Source organism: Naegleria fowleri (genome assembly GCF_008403515.1).
Source record: "Naegleria fowleri strain ATCC 30894 chromosome Unknown tig25, whole genome shotgun sequence".
Lineage (NCBI taxonomy): Eukaryota > Heterolobosea > Eutetramitea > Acrasida > Naegleriidae > Naegleria > Naegleria fowleri.
In genome coordinates, this window is record NW_025407957.1 from 32,104 (window position 1) to 50,110 (window position 18,007).

The 18,007-nt window shown below is 37.4% G+C and overlaps 7 protein-coding genes across 6 annotated transcripts; 3 read left to right on the top strand and 4 right to left on the bottom strand.

Moving 5' to 3' along the window:
- Positions 1-1,154, bottom strand: part of FDP41_001445 (uncharacterized protein) — a gene marked incomplete at both ends in the record, with an annotated part of 4,973 nt that extends 3,819 nt beyond the window's left edge.
- Positions 1,155-1,354: 200 nt separating this feature from the next.
- On the top strand, positions 1,355-3,325 carry FDP41_001446 (uncharacterized protein; the record flags this gene model as incomplete). Its single annotated transcript, XM_044704531.1, has 2 exons — positions 1,355-2,591; positions 2,682-3,325. The coding sequence occupies 2 exons, from the start codon at positions 1,355-1,357 to the stop codon at positions 3,323-3,325; spliced, it is 1,881 nt and encodes a 626-aa protein (XP_044564242.1).
- Positions 3,326-4,314: 989 nt separating this feature from the next.
- On the bottom strand, positions 4,315-4,944 carry FDP41_001447 (uncharacterized protein; the record flags this gene model as incomplete). Its single annotated transcript, XM_044704532.1, has 2 exons — positions 4,315-4,433; positions 4,614-4,944. The coding sequence occupies 2 exons, from the start codon at positions 4,942-4,944 to the stop codon at positions 4,315-4,317; spliced, it is 450 nt and encodes a 149-aa protein (XP_044564243.1).
- Positions 4,945-5,566: 622 nt separating this feature from the next.
- Positions 5,567-9,745, top strand: FDP41_001448 (uncharacterized protein; the record flags this gene model as incomplete). Its single annotated transcript, XM_044704533.1, has 1 exon — positions 5,567-9,745. The coding sequence occupies one exon, from the start codon at positions 5,567-5,569 to the stop codon at positions 9,743-9,745; it is 4,179 nt and encodes a 1,392-aa protein (XP_044564244.1).
- A 269-nt stretch (positions 9,746-10,014) lies between these two features.
- On the bottom strand, positions 10,015-12,216 carry FDP41_001449 (uncharacterized protein; the record flags this gene model as incomplete). The annotated part of the gene is made up of 3 exons (XM_044704534.1): positions 10,015-10,910; positions 11,005-11,529; positions 11,718-12,216. The coding sequence occupies 3 exons, from the start codon at positions 12,214-12,216 to the stop codon at positions 10,015-10,017; spliced, it is 1,920 nt and encodes a 639-aa protein (XP_044564245.1).
- Positions 12,217-13,756: 1,540 nt separating this feature from the next.
- FDP41_001450 (uncharacterized protein) lies at positions 13,757-16,444 on the bottom strand (the record flags this gene model as incomplete). The annotated part of the gene is made up of 2 exons (XM_044704536.1): positions 13,757-15,005; positions 15,294-16,444. 2 exons carry the CDS (start codon positions 16,442-16,444, stop codon positions 13,757-13,759), a joined length of 2,400 nt encoding a protein of 799 aa, XP_044564246.1.
- A 1,030-nt stretch (positions 16,445-17,474) lies between these two features.
- FDP41_001451 (uncharacterized protein) lies at positions 17,475-17,984 on the top strand (the record flags this gene model as incomplete). Its single annotated transcript, XM_044704537.1, has 1 exon — positions 17,475-17,984. The coding sequence occupies one exon, from the start codon at positions 17,475-17,477 to the stop codon at positions 17,982-17,984; it is 510 nt and encodes a 169-aa protein (XP_044564247.1).
- Between the last annotated feature and the right edge of the window lie 23 nt (positions 17,985-18,007).

Here is an 18,007-nt window from a genome sequence, read left to right on the forward strand (position 1 = left end):
TTTTTGTGCAAAATGCTAATTTCCTCATTCTTCGTTCGAATGGTATTTTTCAATATTGATTCTGTCTCGAGTGAGCTCGAAATATGCTTCTCATTTTGATTTTTCAATTGTTCGATTTGAATGTTCAAGTGAGTAATTTGCTGTAATAGTTCCTCTATTTTGTTATTTGTAATTCGATCATTGTTTAGTTTCAATAACAAGTTCTTGCCTTGAGGTGTCACTGCAAGCATCTCGACTTTTTCACTCACTTTAAATAGAGAGTATAATTCATTCTTGATATCCTCTGACACTATTGAAGAATAATCTTTCAAAATATTGTGCGACTTTTTGATAAGGGAATTTGTTCGAGAGCAATGAGCCCTTAATTTCAAACTCAAATAAAAGTTCACACCTTTCTCTACACCTGGGATCGCATAAGTTTTTGAAATTGAAAGCAAAATCTCTCTTGCTATTAAAACCTCCACCACGGTTTTTGCACACGAAGAATGTCGTGTCAAGTCTGTTTTGTTTCGTTGTGGTTGTGATGAATCCATCTCTTCTTCCATTAGGTTTTCAATTTTTTCAATAAGCTCACCACTCATCGGGTCCCACAGCTCCCTCTTCCTTATCAATTCTTCCCTCGAGTTCAATTGAATTCCCAAACTAAGTATTGGAATGGAATGATTTGTACCGCACTTGTCTGTGGTGGTGTTGGCATATTCCGTAATGAGGTCTTGTACGATGCGAGAAGCCTTTTGTTCGTGCTCACTCTGAGAACCCGAATTGGACAATAAACTCGAGTAAAATTCCGTAGCATAATTGAGCGTGATGATGTGTGTGATCAATTCTTGTTGGCATTGAGTATTGTTGTTTTGAATGATTTCCGAGATGAGAAGAGAATCATTCATGGATGATGGAGTTTGTTGTGGTTGTGGTGGTTGTTGTTTCATTTCATCGGGATGATTGTCTAGCCTCATCATCTCATGGGTCATACTCTGAATCACGAGTAAAACACGCTCCATTCTTTCATATCCACGTTCACGCGAGTGCTTGAGAAGAACTTGTATCATCTCTTGGGGCAATCGTTCCATCGGAACTCGCAATACCATGTAGAAGGTCAAGAAGGCCACGAGCAGAAAGAGAAGTCCACGAAGAAAAGGATTGTTGGGCCACATGTTTCGAGTCAATTTTTTTGTGTTGCTAGTGTCATCTTGGAGTAGACTGTGAATTCTCTACATGTAGGTGCATTAATGAGGAACCTTGAGTACTCCATTCAAGGATTGGTTCTAGTCTTGCGGAACTGTCAGGGATACAAGATGGTCGATGAATTGGTGAAGATTTTTAAATTATAAATATTGTTAAAAATACACAAAAAATGCGAAGATCATCAAAAGCAAAGCGAGAACCATTCAGCGATGAAGAAGAGAAATTATCTTCCTCTCCGATTCCTACGACGACCTTGTCTTCTTCCGTGTTTTTAGATTCATCTCATGGATCATCGTCATCATCAACAACAACAGCATCATCCTTATCCACTTCAACATTTTCAAGCATTGCTTCGGGGAATTATTCAAGAAATTCAAAAACCGTTAAATTGGAACAAATGATTAAAGAGATTCAACAACATCAATATTATAGAAGGCTAGTTGAGAAAGCAGAAAGGATAAATCGTAATGAAACAATATCCTCTGCAGGTTCATCACACTCGGAAAAGGATCAATTTCCGAATAATGAATGTGGAGAGCTTGATGAGGACAAACAATCATTTACTCAACTGCTTCATAAATTGAGAAGACTTATTCTCTCAGCTCCGGTCACTCTCGGGTCTGGAGAGCATGAAACAAGTCTCGGATGTATGAAAGACTCGCTTCGACAATTTATTTGGCCTCTTTTATTACATGACTTGGATCATTTATGCAGAGACAAAAGTTCAGTTTTTCATATCATTAAGAAAATTGACAAACAACATGAACAATATGAACAAGTGGAAAAGGACGTGGAGAGGTCAATGTTCAAATTTTTAGCTCCATTCTTTGGTCAATACAATAACCAGGTCATTTATATGAATACATCGAATGCCAGCAGTAGTAGCAGTTTGAATGGAGGTGTCTCTAAAAACACAGGAGCAAAAACAATGAATCTTGAGCTGAGTTATAAGAGAAGAAATTTAAGCTTGGTCGTAAACTCAATCCTTCAATTGTACAAACGATTCAAAGAAAAAGCGGAAAATTCAAATTTTGCAGAGGAAATTGTTCCACTTTACTATTTTCAAGGTTTTCATGAAATTTGTTCCGTTATGCTGTTAACGTTTCAGGACAATTTAGAAACGACATTTAGATGTTGCTACCGATTAGCAACTAACCACTTCTACGATTCTATGCATTCTCCAAATTTAGATCAAGCCATAAAAAAATGTGCCATGGTAATCACAATTTTGGAAGAGAGTGGTCACCATGACATGTGCGAAATATTGAGAGAGAGCGGCGTGGATCAAGGCCATTATGCGCTGAGTTGGATTTTGACATGGTTTGCACATGTTATTGAACAAGATTGTGGAGAGAAAGAAGAAAACGAGGATTCGTCTAACGGCACGAGCGTTGTCTCAGACAATGGTAGGTATTTGATGATTGGATTTTGGGCTAGAATTTAACACTGATTTCACTGAAAATAATATTCTGTTCTTGAATTCATTTTCAAAATAGCCGTGGTACCAAGTCTTTTCCTAGTTCAAACATTATTTGACATATTTTTGGCTGTTGGAAATCCATTCTTTGTGGTGTATGTTGCTGCAAGTGTGGTTATTGAGAGAAGAGAAGAATTATTAATTTTAAAAGAAGGAGGTTCTGCCACCACCGTTCGTCAAAAATTAGCAGCCGTTTCAGGCGGAAGAACTGAAATTGATTTTCCATTTTCAGCTGATGAAGATGACGATAACATTAATTACATTGAATTTACAGTGATATTTGGCCTTTTGAATAGATTTCCAAAGAATATAACACCAAAATGGCTTGAGCGAGTTGTAAAACGAGCTCTCCATCTTTGGAAGAGTCATGACTACCGAAAATTGTGCTCTCCAGAAGAGTTCACAAATGAATTTCCATTCCCATATTTATGTGAATGTGAAGATTTTTCGAATTATCATGAATCGGTTGCTGATTATTGGAGAGATGAAGAAGAGGAGCGATTACTTCGTGAAGAAAAGGAACGAGAGGAGGCTGAAAAGAGAAGAAAAGCTCAACAACAGCATTTATCAAAAGTATTCTTTGTGGGAGGCAGTATTGTCGTTGCCGCTGCTGCATTTTACTTTTCTGCTCAATCTTGGTTTTTTCATGCCACATTCAAGTAAGGGAAAGGGTCTTGCCAGATGGGAGGGCATCATTTGCGACGACAAATTCTTTACTTACAGAGCTCACAACCCAAAGAATATTCTTTTAAGGATTGTCAAATGGATTTTAGATTTGTTCTCACAAGTATTGCACCATGTGAAATGATATCATTTTCAGCCCTGATCGAAACATAATGTTGAAGTATGAGGAGGATTTTCATCATGCCTCAACAGCTCCGAACACGCTTGTTCACTCAATATTTCATGAAATGAAAACAATGGAAAACAATGGTTCCATCTTCAAAAGGTTATAAAAGGTTATGAACACGCTCCTATCATGCAATCCATCGATCTGTAAGACTTCTTCTTGATTTCCAAATTTGGAAGCTATAAAACTTCTCCACGCTGGGTTGATTCGAAAGCTTGAACAATACAACACTATCACCTCATTCTTATTCCAACCATATTTGGAAATTTTCTTGAAATGCAATTCATTTAACACAAGAAACACGCGAATGGGAAATTTTTCAATAAATAAAAAATTGCAGAGCACAATCAACACAAACAACATCAAGATGGCAAACAAGATGCATTTTCACGGAATGTCCCGTGATTTGCTGGTCAAGTGGAAACTTCCGTTCATACTTGGCTTGTCAACCTTTTCGTTTTTTATGTTTGGCATGATGGAAACTTATCACTTTAACTACAATGCCAATAAATTCAGATACGATAATTATCACGAACATAAATTTAGAGGATTACAACCTCCATACATGACCAATTATTCAAGACAATTATATAAATCCAAAGATCCAACTCTGAAAATTGATTGGCACTCATTTAGAGAAGATGTGCAATAGAGAATTCAAGTGGGTGGTAAATTAAGGATGTGAAAAAATTGCCAAGACCATGAATTCGTACAAACTGTATATTCAATAATAAATTAATCACATTTCCAGGAGAGGAGCTTTTTTCAATACACATATTCTGTGAAAGTGAAACAACCACTTCTACTTCTTGTAGGCAATTGCTTCAATTTCAACAAGAGCATTTCTTGGTAATTGTTTGACAGCAAAGCAGGCACGTGCAGGTTTGTTATCAACAAAGTATTGTTCATAAATCTTGTTCACTTTCATGAGTGATTTCCATGATGAACATGGCACGAGTGGTACATTATGATCATCACCAATATTCATGATATCCATCAAAGATGCACAAGTTATTCAATTATCATCATTGATATACAATCAAAACAATCACAACGAATTGAATTTAAATCATTGTGATTTCTCAAACAACTGCTGCTTACCTTCCGCAAAGTGATCCATGGTTGTAAGCAACACTGTAGTCTTTACAACATGACTAAAACCCGAATCAGCTTCATTCAAAACATTCCCCAAATTCTTCAAGGTTTGATGTGTTTGAGCCTTTACCATCTCTAACTGATCGGAATGATCGACTGCCACTAATTGGCCAGTGTGCGGGTCCAATCCAATTTGTCCACTCACAAAGATCAATCTCTCGTTGAATATACAAGCTTGTGAGTATGGTCCGATGGCTTTTGGAGCTAACTCGGTATTAAATTGTTGATGATGATTTTGAAAGGATGAAGGTTTGTTGTTGCTAGAAGCTTCTGACATTTTTTGTTGATTTTTTCGCTTTCAAAAAAATGCCGTAACTGGTCCTGTGGTGGCTGACGAAAGTTAGTTTCTACGCCTTTATCTCGAGGTGCCTGCGAGAGATACCCAAGTCTCCTACGGGAACACTTGAACGTGTTGTATTCCAAGAATACAATGTGTTGTTACAATTTTTGACAAAGCCAAGTTGCACATTAACGAACCTACGACACCGGTTGGAGGGTATCTATCATAAGCCTACAAAGGGCAGGTGGGAGTCTTACGACGCTAATGTGAAACCACTACCAATGTAATGCTGTGACAAGAGAGGATTGCAACCATGATCCGGTTTCCGAAGGTGAATATTAAATTTTTGGGTTCAATTTTTTGTTGTTTTTGATCGAAATAACACTTGAAAAGATCAGCTGACTACACATAATTAATCATCATGTAATCAAAGAGTTTTATTTTACATCTGTATTCTTCTATTTAATTCTTCCAAAATTTTGTTTTCACTGCTATTTGCTACTCTTAATTGATCACAAATAGTTTGCTTGTTGTTGGTAATAAATGTTTGCACAAAAACTCAAATTGAACGGCTGACAACTTCAGTTCCTGCAAAAGTTGGAAGTGAAAAATCAAAAAAATGCCTTCAAGTTCGCCCGTGATGGATGGAGATGACGAATCAACGGTCGATATGATCGATGAGGAAGAAGAGCAAGCGACTCATGGCTCATCCATACCGCAATCAAAAGCGCAACAACAATCTGGAAACTCAAAATCTTCCGCAGCATCATCAACGGAGACCCCCACTCGGGATGTAAAGGAATTGATGAAGATTGCGAAAGGCTTGTTGGAATTGAAACAAAAGATTCCTTCGGGATCCAATCTAACCAATCAGCATGTGGCAAAATTGTACAAATATTTGGATGATAACAAACTGAACAAGTCTTTGAAAGAACTCAAACACATTTTCTCGTCGTACATGTCAAAATCTGATTTTGATTCCTTGTTCAATTTTGTACAGACATATTTCTTGGCTTGTAGAAATTTGAGTGATTCCGAAGTAGCCTATAATTTGAATGGTAATGCTTCTGGAGGTTCCTCCTCTAGTTCTGGATCATTCTCTTCAGATATTGAAAAATTAGCCCGTGAACGAACATTCATCTTAAAATGTTTAGTGAGTTGGATGTTTGAAGGAAGAATTGAAGGAAAGGTAGCAAAGAATGGTCTTTTCATCATTTATGAAGAACTAGACTACATACCTGATAGCATGTTGGTTTCACTCATTCAAGTCATTTACAAATTATTCAAAGATAGATCATGTGCATTTGATGAGTTTTCTCCTATCGGTGTTTCCAACAATTTTGAAAATGTTCTTGAGAATAGTGCAGGCCTTGTTCTTGACGTTTGGTCGCAATGCATTTCTACTGTCATGTCGAAAGATGAAATTGAAATCAATTCAAAATCAAAGAAAAAGAAAAAAACAGACGAGTACAAGACGACCATTATCAAAGATATTTGTTCTTGTGATTGGTCTCAAAAGGTTTTAGCTTTTGCAAATGCTTTTAAAGACATGCCATTGACAGAAATTGAATTGGATATTGTATTGGACAAATTGCTTAGCTATCTTCACAAAATGAATCTGAACGATTCAGCTCCTCTTATATATCAATTATTACTACTTTCATCAAGAGGAAAGAAGCAAAAAATCTTACAGGGTATTATTTCATATTTTGACAATGTCGAAAAAGAAAAGAGACGAAACTCACTCGGGTATAACGAAGATTCTGTACTCAATCTAGAAGGAACTGTTTTGCATTTCATTGATTATGCTATCAAACAAAATCAAGATTTAGCCTCTGAAATGCTTAAACTCATCAAGAATGAACCAACCTCAGCACTCAATACGTTCAAAGTATCATTTCTGCTAATTATTTCAAGCTTAACAAATTTCGAAGAAAAGGCGTTCAAGCTTTTAAAATCATTGGTAGAAGAAGACTACAAACAATCTATCAAATCTCGTATTTTCATTACCGAAGACGAACAAAAAGTCTTATCTTTCAATACCAACTCTTACAAAGTCATTATGGATACCATCAAAAAGTGTGGCAGAGGACGAGATTTTATGGTGAAATCAGTTGTTGATTTCGCATGCTATTTGCTTGACTCAAAGAAGCCAAAAACAGAAGATGCTCCATCCTTATCATTGACCGCCCAAGCTTTTCATCCTCACAAACTAGGTTTAGAAATATTGAGCAAAATATTTGAGATTAATAATGTAGTTCGATCGGACATTCTTTCTAGGATATTCAATCGTGTGGTGACAAATTATGGCAATATTGAAAAGTATATTGAATTGCTGGCAAACCTTTCGTTGAACCAAACATCCTATGTCTTGGATCACATTTCCAAGTTGAAGGAAACCATTGAATATCTCTCTACGATGCCAACGGATGTTGCTAAAGCCCTTCTAGCTGCTGTACAGCCGCTCTATAAGACTAGTCAAGAATTTCAAGATCAAGTTGTGCTCGTTCTTCGAAAATCCATGTACAACCGAGAGTTGGATTCTCGACAAGTGGCTCTCAGTGGTTTTTTACAAATTTTACTTTCCTCTGGCGAGTTGGACGAGATCTCTCATAGAAATATCGGAAGTAGTAGTAGCAGTAGCAGTACTAACAGTGCCAATCATTCAAAACCAAGCTCTGTTGATTTGGAAATAATTGGATTTTTAAGAAGATGTCTCAGCATGCAAACACCGATAAGAAAAGCTCTCTATCGTGGACTTTCTCATGTTGTGCAGAAAAAGCCTTACCTTTTGAACGAGATATGTCCCATCCTCATGGATCAATTGAAAAAGTACATCTCTGTTAATGACGACGGTGAAATTGACGGATTCTTTTTAGATAGCTGCATTGACTCAAAGACCATGATCATTATTGAACCTCTTCCTGATTTATTGACTCTACTTGCTGAATGTTCTTCACCAGACGGTGGAGGAAACCCTTATGATATTCTTCTTGGATTCGTTCAGTTTTTCCTTCACAAAGAAATTGCTGACTTTGGAATAGACGCACCTTTCGATGATACAAACGAAGGTAGAAAGAACAGACTAATAGCTGGTCTTTATCTTGGTTGTATTGAATCTATTCTTTACTTTGCAATAGTAATTGTGATGAACGACAAAGAAAACAAGAATTCAATTCCAGATATAATTGATCAAAGCTGGGACAAGTACTCAAAAGTTTTGGAAAATTTAAGTAAGAAGAGTGCTTCTAAAAAAAAGACAAACGAAAAGTTCGATTACACAGAATTCTTGCCTGAGCTAAGCTCTTCATTTTGCAAAGAAGCATTGCTGAGAGCTGCGAAAACAACAGAGAAAAATGCTAAAGAAAAGAAAGACACTGATCATGCCTTAACAGATAGCAGATATCACACCTTCATTATCAAATTGATTACAAAGAAAATCAAAATGGCAAAAAAAGGCCAACAATATCTTGAAAATAAGGAAATGTTCGATTTATGCTATGCTATTTTCAGTTTTCTGATTAGAATGTCAAACATTGTTGGTAAAGGTAACAGCAGTGATGGTGATTCTTCTAAAAGTAAGGACAAAGAAAAAAAGGAAAAGGTTAACTCTCTTGCTACTGAAGCATTCGATGATTTAATCAAAATGAAATTTCAATCAAGTACTCAAAGAGAAATTGTTAAATTTTTGGAAAGAATTATCGATGTGGGAAAAGAAGCTCCCTCAACAGATGAAGATGATCAAAGAATTTGCCATTTCATGAAATATTTACAAGCATTAGCTAACATGCTTATTCAAAAGAAGTGCTATGTGACGGCAACCTGTATCGTGCGTTTTCTCACTACGTTGACACATTTATTACGAAACAAAACAATGTACTTGGAAACAGAAGGACATTACGAGTGGATTGCTGACGTTTGTAAAACGAAAGAATTTGAGGACAAAGAATTAGGAAAGGCTCTCGTAAATCATTTGGTGTTAATTGCATGTATTTTCTCAGATATGACAAAGATTCATGAAGTAGCTTCGGATGTTCTTGGAAAAGTTGGGCATTTTGAAAATTCAGGCGTATCATCAGTTACAAATATGCTTGTGATTAATTGTCCCTCTGAATCTGCAGATGTCTTGATTTCATATTTTAATATCATTATTGATGACTTAGATTGGAAGTTTCAGCGATTAGAAAGCCTCAAGAAAGACCTTGATAGCTATGAAAATATGAAGCACAACATCTTTCAACAGGCTGCAGTCTTGATTGATTCTATCGAGAAGTTAGCAAGTGCAACTCTCCCAATGGAAGTGAGTGACAAACTCTTCGTGCCGCTCATCAAATATTTCACCTTAATTGCTTCTTTCACAGATACCTATTTGGCTTTACCGAAAGATGACGTCGAAGAATTACCTGAAGAGTTTGTCGACTTGGTTGATCAATGTGGACGCTTTACAAACTCAACTTACTCGTTTATTGATTATCACAACAGCGAGGAAGAAGTTTCCTCAATGAAAGTCATGAGAGAGGCAAGAAATGTTCCAGAACTTGTTTACAGAATGGAAACATCTGAACAGAAATTAATTCTACTCTCCAAAAACTTGAATGTGAACCTTTTGAAGAATTACAAACGGTCTCAAGTTCGATCTTTTATAATTGACCAGAATAAGATAGCAGAAGAAAAGAAGCAAAAGAAGAAAAAATCAAAGAAGGAAGATGACGACGGAGACAATGACGAGAATCATCAAAATGATGGAGAGGAGGGTGAGGAAAAGCGCACACAAAAGAAAAAGAAAGAAAGCAACTAAGGACGACGATGAAGAAATGGAGGATAACAATGAAGAGGACAACGAGAGGAAATCTTCTTCGAAAAAGAAATATCAAGCCAAAAAAAAGAAAAACAACAGACACAACCTCTGCAAAGGAAAAGAAAGCCAAAAAGAAAAAGTAACGTTCTCGTCATGAAACAACAAGCTCCTTGAGAGAGCTGACTGGATGATGATGCAGATGATGGTTGTCTTTAATCACCGAGTGAGTGCTTCACAGCAATAACCATCGAAATTCTCAACCAAAACAATTACAATTTAGAATCCACATAATCTGGCATATAAACGTGACTTTTCACAAGTTGTTCCCATTCTTCATCATTCTTTGGGATTTCACTTTCTTCTAATTGTGACATTCCTTCTTTGACACTTTGTTTTGCAACTTCAATGGCAATCTTTTGGGCAATCGGTCTAATGTTTGTCAAACTTGGATACAAGAGTCCCTTTTGCAATCGATCTTCATCAGTGAGATCGGACAAGGTTTGAGCTGCTTTCAAAATCATGTGGTCAGTCACATGACGAGATTTCGATACGACTGCTCCCAATCCAAGTGCAGGGAAAATGTACAAGTTATTTCCTTGACTGAGTTGATAAATCTTTCCATTATATTCGACATCGTCAAATGGAGATCCAGAGGCAAAGATTGCTCTTCCATCAGAATATTCAATAGCTTCTCTTGCAGTGCATTCCGAGTTCTTGGTTGGATTTGATAGAGCGAATACGATTGGCTTTTCATTCAATTTGGAAACTTCTTGAATGACTTCCTTTGTGAAAACTCCAGATTGTCCACACAACCCAATAATTGCAGTAGGTTTCACCTTCTTAATAATTTCCAACAAGGAATTCGATTGGAAATTTCCCAAAGTCTCATCTCCCTTCTTGGCATACTTCTTCTTATGATGTGGCATGTCATTGTAATCAGAACGAGTTTGAGTGACCAATCCTTTGGAATCTACCAAATAAATCCAATGTTCAGAATCAGTTTCAATTTGTTCTTTTGGAGTTCCATCTTGTTCTGCTTGAATTTTCATAACACCCAAACATTGATCGGCAACTCCAGTAGCAGCTGAACCAGCTCCCATGAAAAGTAATTTGTGTTGATAGGCTCTTTTACCAGTAATTTTGGCCGCATTCAAAAATCCAGCGACTGAGTGAGTGGTCAAGAATTGAACATTAAAGTCAGACCATTATATGATCATGCATTAACAAATTTCACACACATTCTCAGTTCACAAACTTACCAATAACAGCTCCAGTTCCTTGAATATCATCATTGAAACACAATTGCACATCTCTATATTGATCCAATAAATCAAAACAAACATCATTTGAAAAATCTTCAAATTGCACCAAACAATTAGGCCATTGCTTTTTCACACTACTCATAAATTCAGACATGAGTTCATAAAATTCAGGTCCTCTCACTCTCTTTCTTTTCAATCCCAAATACAATTCATCAGCCAATAATCCTTCATTGTTAGTTCCAACGTCGATCAAAATTGGAAGAGTCTTCTCTGGATGGAATCCAGCTGCAGCAACGTAGAGATTGAGTTTTCCAATTGGAATACCCATTCCGTTGGCACCCAAATCTCCAAGACCGAGAATTCTAGAACCGTCAGAAACGACAATAATGTCAGGTGTCTTGTTCCAGTTTTTGAGAATTTCTGGAATGGAGCCCTTGTCTTCAAGGGAGATGTACATTCCTTGAGAGACACGCCAGATTTGATCAAATTGAAGACAAGCATCACCGACAGTAGGTGTGTAGACTGTTGTGAGGAATGTTGTAAGAAGCAGTTGTTTACGTTTCACATGATTCAGCCCAAAATGATTTCAATATTTTCATGAAATGCAAGAATTGAAAATTATTTAAAATATTATTATTAAGTATGGTATTTTCAAAAATTGGGAAATTGATATTCAACATGAACTCGTCATCATATTAGAACACACTTACCGATAGGCAACATTTCCACCATATTGTCAACTAACAATCTGAAAAACAATGTTTGATTTCGCATCTGCAAGCTCATCAAATAAATATATTTATCCAACGGATTCTTAAAAGAACGAAATTGTCTCAAAGCTCTCACTAATTGATGAGTGATCGTCTCCACACGAGGTGGCAACAAACCTCTCAATCCAAATTTCTTTCGATCCTCAAGGGTAAAAGCAGTGTCCTTGTTGAGAGCTGCACTGTGAAGAAAAACGTAATTTTGAGGTTCCATTTGTTGAATGAATGATTGTAAAGATCGATCTATAATGGTATTTCCATGAGAGGAGAGGAGAGGAGAGGAATGAAGAGAAAATGATGATGATCGTTTTGGAGAGTTCAAGTGGTGCGAAGTTATGGACGAATGATGATCCGAAAGTAAACAACCACAACAAGGACATGAAAGTAGTGTTTCGGGATTGGAATGATTATGAATGGCAATGACAAATTTCATCGATGGCATGATCAAAATGATCATCATGAGGATGCAGAACAAGGAGAGACGTTTTTGAATGAACATATTGCAAAGAGTCGAAGAGAATGCCATAGTGAAGAATGATGAGGATTGGGAAGGATGAAGAATGGTGTTGTTGATTGCCAACATTGTTGGAAGATGAAAAAGATTTTCCGAGGTTTGTGATTATTTTGTTTCGAAAGAAAAAAGAAGGAATAAGAAGGAATCAAGTCAGTAATAATGTAGTCAAGCAGGTCAATATAATAACACACAAAGATTGAAATTTTTCGATTTTCAATACATATTCAGACAGCAAGCACACCAAGACCATATTTTGAAAAAAGTCCAGAATTAAGAGCAGAGGCGATGATGAATCATCATCAATGATATCAATTAATAAAGAATTGTAATGTAAGGAAAAGGGAATATGGAAGTAGTTCGTTCCAATGTTGGTGAAAAGATGAATCATTAGTAGGAATTTGTAAGAAATCATCATAGAAAGATCAACATTCGTTGATTATCATCACCATTGCAAACAAAGAATGCCAAATATGAACCAATGATCGCGATGCAAGCCTTCAGCAACCACCTACCTTGCTGTGTTATAAGAAGGAGTGCTATGTTAATCTCTATCGATTTTTTCACGCAAAATCTTTCCTCTCGAAGAGGTTGAAGGCTCAATTCGCACAGCGGTTTTCAGGGTGGTGATGATCAAGTGCGTCCGAATAAAGGAAGGTTCGTGTTGTAAAGTTCAGCTCAACACACGGTCGGCGCTGCTTGATCAACAACGAACACAACAAGTGAGAATTTTTGATGATCACAATCATCTTTAAAACCCTCGGATGATTTATTATTTGAATAAACAACAACACACAAACTCTACAAATTCCCAAAAGAGGCTGATCAGTGGTCGTTGTGCTGACAACTCAACAATAGAAACGATGGATCATTTCGTGTAGTTATATATATATGATACAAATAGTATTCTTGGAAATATAAATTACAAAATATACAAGAAGATGTTCATAAAGAGCAACCTAACAAGTATATAATACAAATTCTAAAGGTACGCATTATTGGTGCAAGTTGATCACACGATTTGTTAACGGTTAATAAGCCATGATTTCTTGATCGATCAAATTGCAAACCGATCGGTTGCTTTGGTGAATACCTTCTCTGGAGAGATTAATGACTCTTGTTTACTTTTGGAGCAGTGGTTGTCCATGTGATGGTGGCCACGACAACACTGAAAGCGGTGAGTACAGCAGCAGTTCTTGGAATGAGGGTCATGGTTGGTGGTGAGAATGAATGTCAGCTTGGAAAGTTTTTTTTGTAATTGGGAAACCAACCATCAAGGAACGCGGTGCTTGGTCAACCTCAAATGTCACTTTTTTGGGATCTATCTGACACAACAAAATCTTACTGTAGTTCAGCTTAATGACTTCCTCCTAATGACAACACTAAATCATGATCACATAAGTAAGCCTTAGTTCGTTGCAACTGCCCTACTTTATTAAAAATGTACAATTCATTCACCTCTAGTGATATATTAAGAAAATGGAGAGATATAAGCATGACATGGTATCAAAACCTCATTTCTGTTCCTCTTCTTTAGGTTGAGAGAAGGATTGTAAAATATTGGGTGAAGAATAATTATTTGGATCCTTACTAAGGAAGGGAGTGTTAGAAATAGGGAAAATTGGATCTGAGCTATCGAATATCTTGAAAACACTAGGGGTACTGTTTTGTGACTCCACATTTTGAATAATCGACGGAATACTGGGGAGACTTGGCGTTTCTTTTTAGAGTCGTTCGTTTGCACTTTTGGAATGTCTTGGCTGAACATGTCAATGGGGAAAGGTTTGAAAACAATAGAGGAGGGATTGGTCGGTGTTGGTGTCGTTGTATCTCCCACAGAGGCAGCACTGCTACTTCCTGATGATGTTTTCGGGGTGGAGAGGAATAAACGGTCAACATTCGGTGAGGTGTGCAGCATTTCATGAAGAGTATGAGGAGGTAGCTGATGTTGTTGTGCTGTTGATGTTGATTGTACGGAATGAGCTTGTGAAGGCACTAGTGGTGGCATTTGAAGTGTAACGGACGATGGAGAAGTGGATGGTTGTTGTTGATGAGATTGTTTTGACATTCCATATCTCAATATTATTTGCTCCAACTCGTGAACTTTATCCTCCAAATAGTGTATGCGTTGTTTCAATTCTTCGTATTGATCTTGCTGTTGTTGTTCAGGTCTGCCATAGGAATGATGCGCAGAAGAAGCAGCAAGATGTTGGTCTGCTGTTGTGGTCATGTGATGAGGAGGAGGGTGGGACGTCATGTAGTGAGTCGTTGTGTTATTGAGAACATTCGATATTGGAAAGTGTGAAGGATGTCCACTAGCCACTACTGCATTATTTGAGTGATGTGCATGATGATGGTACATGTTGTGATGTGAGGAAGGAAAATGACCAATACCCACTCTATATGGACTTGGGAGTTCCTTTGTGATGTTATTGCTTGTTGTTGTTGTGGCAGAAGGAACATTGACTGGGCTAGAATTTCCACGTCTTTTCTTGGGAGGAAGTTGTTCTGAGGAATTGTTATTGTTGGGCGAGGAGTCGTTAGAGGGAGAAGCAGTAGTAGATTTGACAACATTGGGCCAATTCAATGCTACTTGCTGTTGTTGTAGAGTGCTATTACTTTCATGCATGTTAGAAGATAAGGACGATGAAGCAGATTGCTTTTTCAATTTTCTAACTTCCATCTCAGTTCTTGTTCTTGACCGTATCCAAAATAGGTCACTGTGCATTAAAAACATTAAATGGTTTTTAGATGTGTAGTTGATGAAAGAGTTGATGAATGCAAAAAGGTGAAAATCAAGGGTGAATTAAAAATTAAATGATTTTCAAGTAATCATCACCATTTGAAAACATGAGATTCGCAAGGTATATTTTCATAAATACATTTTGTGAAATACGAATATTGAATTGAATATTCAATTCAGACGTGAGGGAATGAGAAGTTATTGTTTCAACATGAATAATCAAGATGAAAACAATTTTGAAATTATTGTTTGTCATTAAACATACCTCACTGCGATAATTTGTTCCATTTCTGGATTTCCTTTGAATCGAATGACTTGAACTTGACCTGTCTTGGTCTTGCAATCTCGGCCTCTCACTCTAGGAACTTTAAGAGATGCAATGATTTTACCTTTTTGCATATTTTCCTGGCATGGTTGTTCTGAGAGTAATTCGAATGATTCCAACATCCCTGCTTGTGTGAAATCGGTCGCCTGAAAATCCTCACTTAAATCATCTTGATCCTTTTTCTTGTTCTTTTTCTTTGACTTTTTCTTTTGTGAGTCATCGTTTTGTTCATCCTCCGATCCCAAATCATCAGCAGCATTGGTGTCATCATTTTCGTTATCAAGAGCACCACTACCTCCATCTTTCTTCTTCTTTCGTTTTGATGATGTTGTTGTATTGCCTGTACCACCATTGTTGCCCAACAAATGAACCAATCTTGCTGTGCAGTTTTGAAATATTCCAGGTTGATGATTGTTACCACTCATCAAATCACAGCTCACCACTAAAACATCACTCACATAGACACTATGTGTGGTTTGTGGTGCTCCACGTCGATCATTCGGTTTGAAGCCATGTGGTTCACAAGTTAAGCTTGCTGAATCCATGGTAAATATCCCTTCTGGAGTTTTGAGAAGTGAGTTATAGACACGCAGTTTGGGTTCTGCAGAATTGTTGTTACTCATGTTGTTGTGATTGAGAGTATTGAAATTTCCGTTTTGTTGTTGTGAGACAGATGGTGAGGTTTGGTTGGAATTTGTTTGTGGTGGTTGTTGTTGTGGTTGAGAGGAAGTTGGAATGGCAAAGGACGGATGTTGATGGTTTTGTGGAAGATGGTGGTTAGGAGTGATTGTTGGAATTGTTGAATGATGTGGTTGTTGAGCTGCTGATGATACAACCGATGGAACTCCTCGTGGATGATGATGAGGAGGATAGTGTAGCGATGAGGATGAGGATGGATAATTGTGATGAGAAGATTGGTGAGAGACTAGAAGTGGAGCTGTTGAAGAGGTGAGTATCCCGCTGCTGCTGTTGCTGCTCGTAGTGGTAATACCTCCAGGCTGATGCTGATGATTGGAATAATTCTGCTGGTAATGATGGTGGGGTTGCGGGTTGGTGGTTGTGTTCTGATAATTATTTGTGGTAGGATTCATATTCTGGAGGAGAAGGAGGATCGGGTGTTCAGTGGAGGAGAAGGATCAAATACCTGACAAGTATGGAATGGTGGTGATTGTAAATTATTTACTGCTCTCGCTGGTTCCGCAGAATAGAGAACTTGTAATGATTAAAACCAGGATGAGCTACTATTCTCTGAATGTGTGTGTTGTTGTTGTTGTTGACAATGTGAAGAGGGATATCCTGTTGTGATGATGTTTTATTGTGGTGATGAAGAAGGAACAGAGCTATTATCCAAACAACGCTCTAAAAGAATCCTTTCATTCGGCGGAGCTGTGTGGCAACAACCGCAAAAAAAAGCAAACGACAAGATATTACACAGGTTGTTTTGGAACTTTCAACAATCGCCGCTGTTGAATCAACGAAAATCAAAGAGAATTTTTTTTGAAGTTGCTCTTCCGGAAGAGGAGAACAATTTTCGGCTTTTTTAATGCTCTCTTGTGGACCCGAATGGAAATGAGCAAGTACACAACTTTGAACTTCTTGTTTTGAATTGTTGTAATTGAATTGTGAACGGATGGATCTGTCAACGCTCAACTCAATGGCTAATGGAATTCCAGAACCTTTAATTAATGTTTCTTGCATCAAATGACCACATTCTCTTCGTTGCTAAAAAATATGACCACTGGGTGATTGCAACTGTTTCAGCAATCAGTTTGCAAAAACATTATATCACAAAATTTACTTCGTTGATATATTTGTTTCAGAATGGTAATATAATATTGATGATTCAGATTTTATCGTACGTTTAGTTCGTGAAATTTTAAAATTCCATATAACTCTAAAGTTCGTGCGCACGAAACAAATCTGAATCATCAAACTCTTTTAAGGGAGGCCATCATCGAGGATTGTACCATCGACTGATTTCTGTTGATTCAAGTTTAATGTTATAATATCGATCACTAGTGACGAGGAGCACCGAATTGGCCAATTTTTTTCCAATCCGAGAGAATTGTACGAACGGCATTATTGACATTCCTTAAACGATCAAGCCCATTCTCTCAAAAAATGGCTTCTCTTCCCACCCATCACCTCAATGCCACTCCAACACCTTCTTCCTCTCAGACCAGCCAACTGTTGGTGGATAGTAGTAAGGCTTCAACGTTTGGTGGTGGTGGAGTAACTGGACACACAATGCCAGTCTCTGCTCGCGGTGTTTCTACCAGCAATAGTAGTAATAATACACTCCTTGTATCGAGTAGTGGCGAATCACAACGAAAGCGATCCAATTCGTTAGCTCCTAATACGAACATGGATCGAGCATCATCAATGGCTTCCTTCAATAGTACGAGTAATATTGTAATTAATACTGGAATGTCCACTGAAGAAGATGGAACAAGACAACAACATTCATCGGGTCCATTAAGCGCAACCATGTCTGGGGTACGTTCAGAGACTGGTACTTCAAGATCCTATTCTTCAACACGGTCATCCATCCTGTCTTCGGAGGCGTTGAGATCATTCGAAGAAAACCTCATTACGTTTGTGGTAAACTTGCAACAAAACACCTTTTTTTAAGGCTTCTTCTATGTATAACCAAA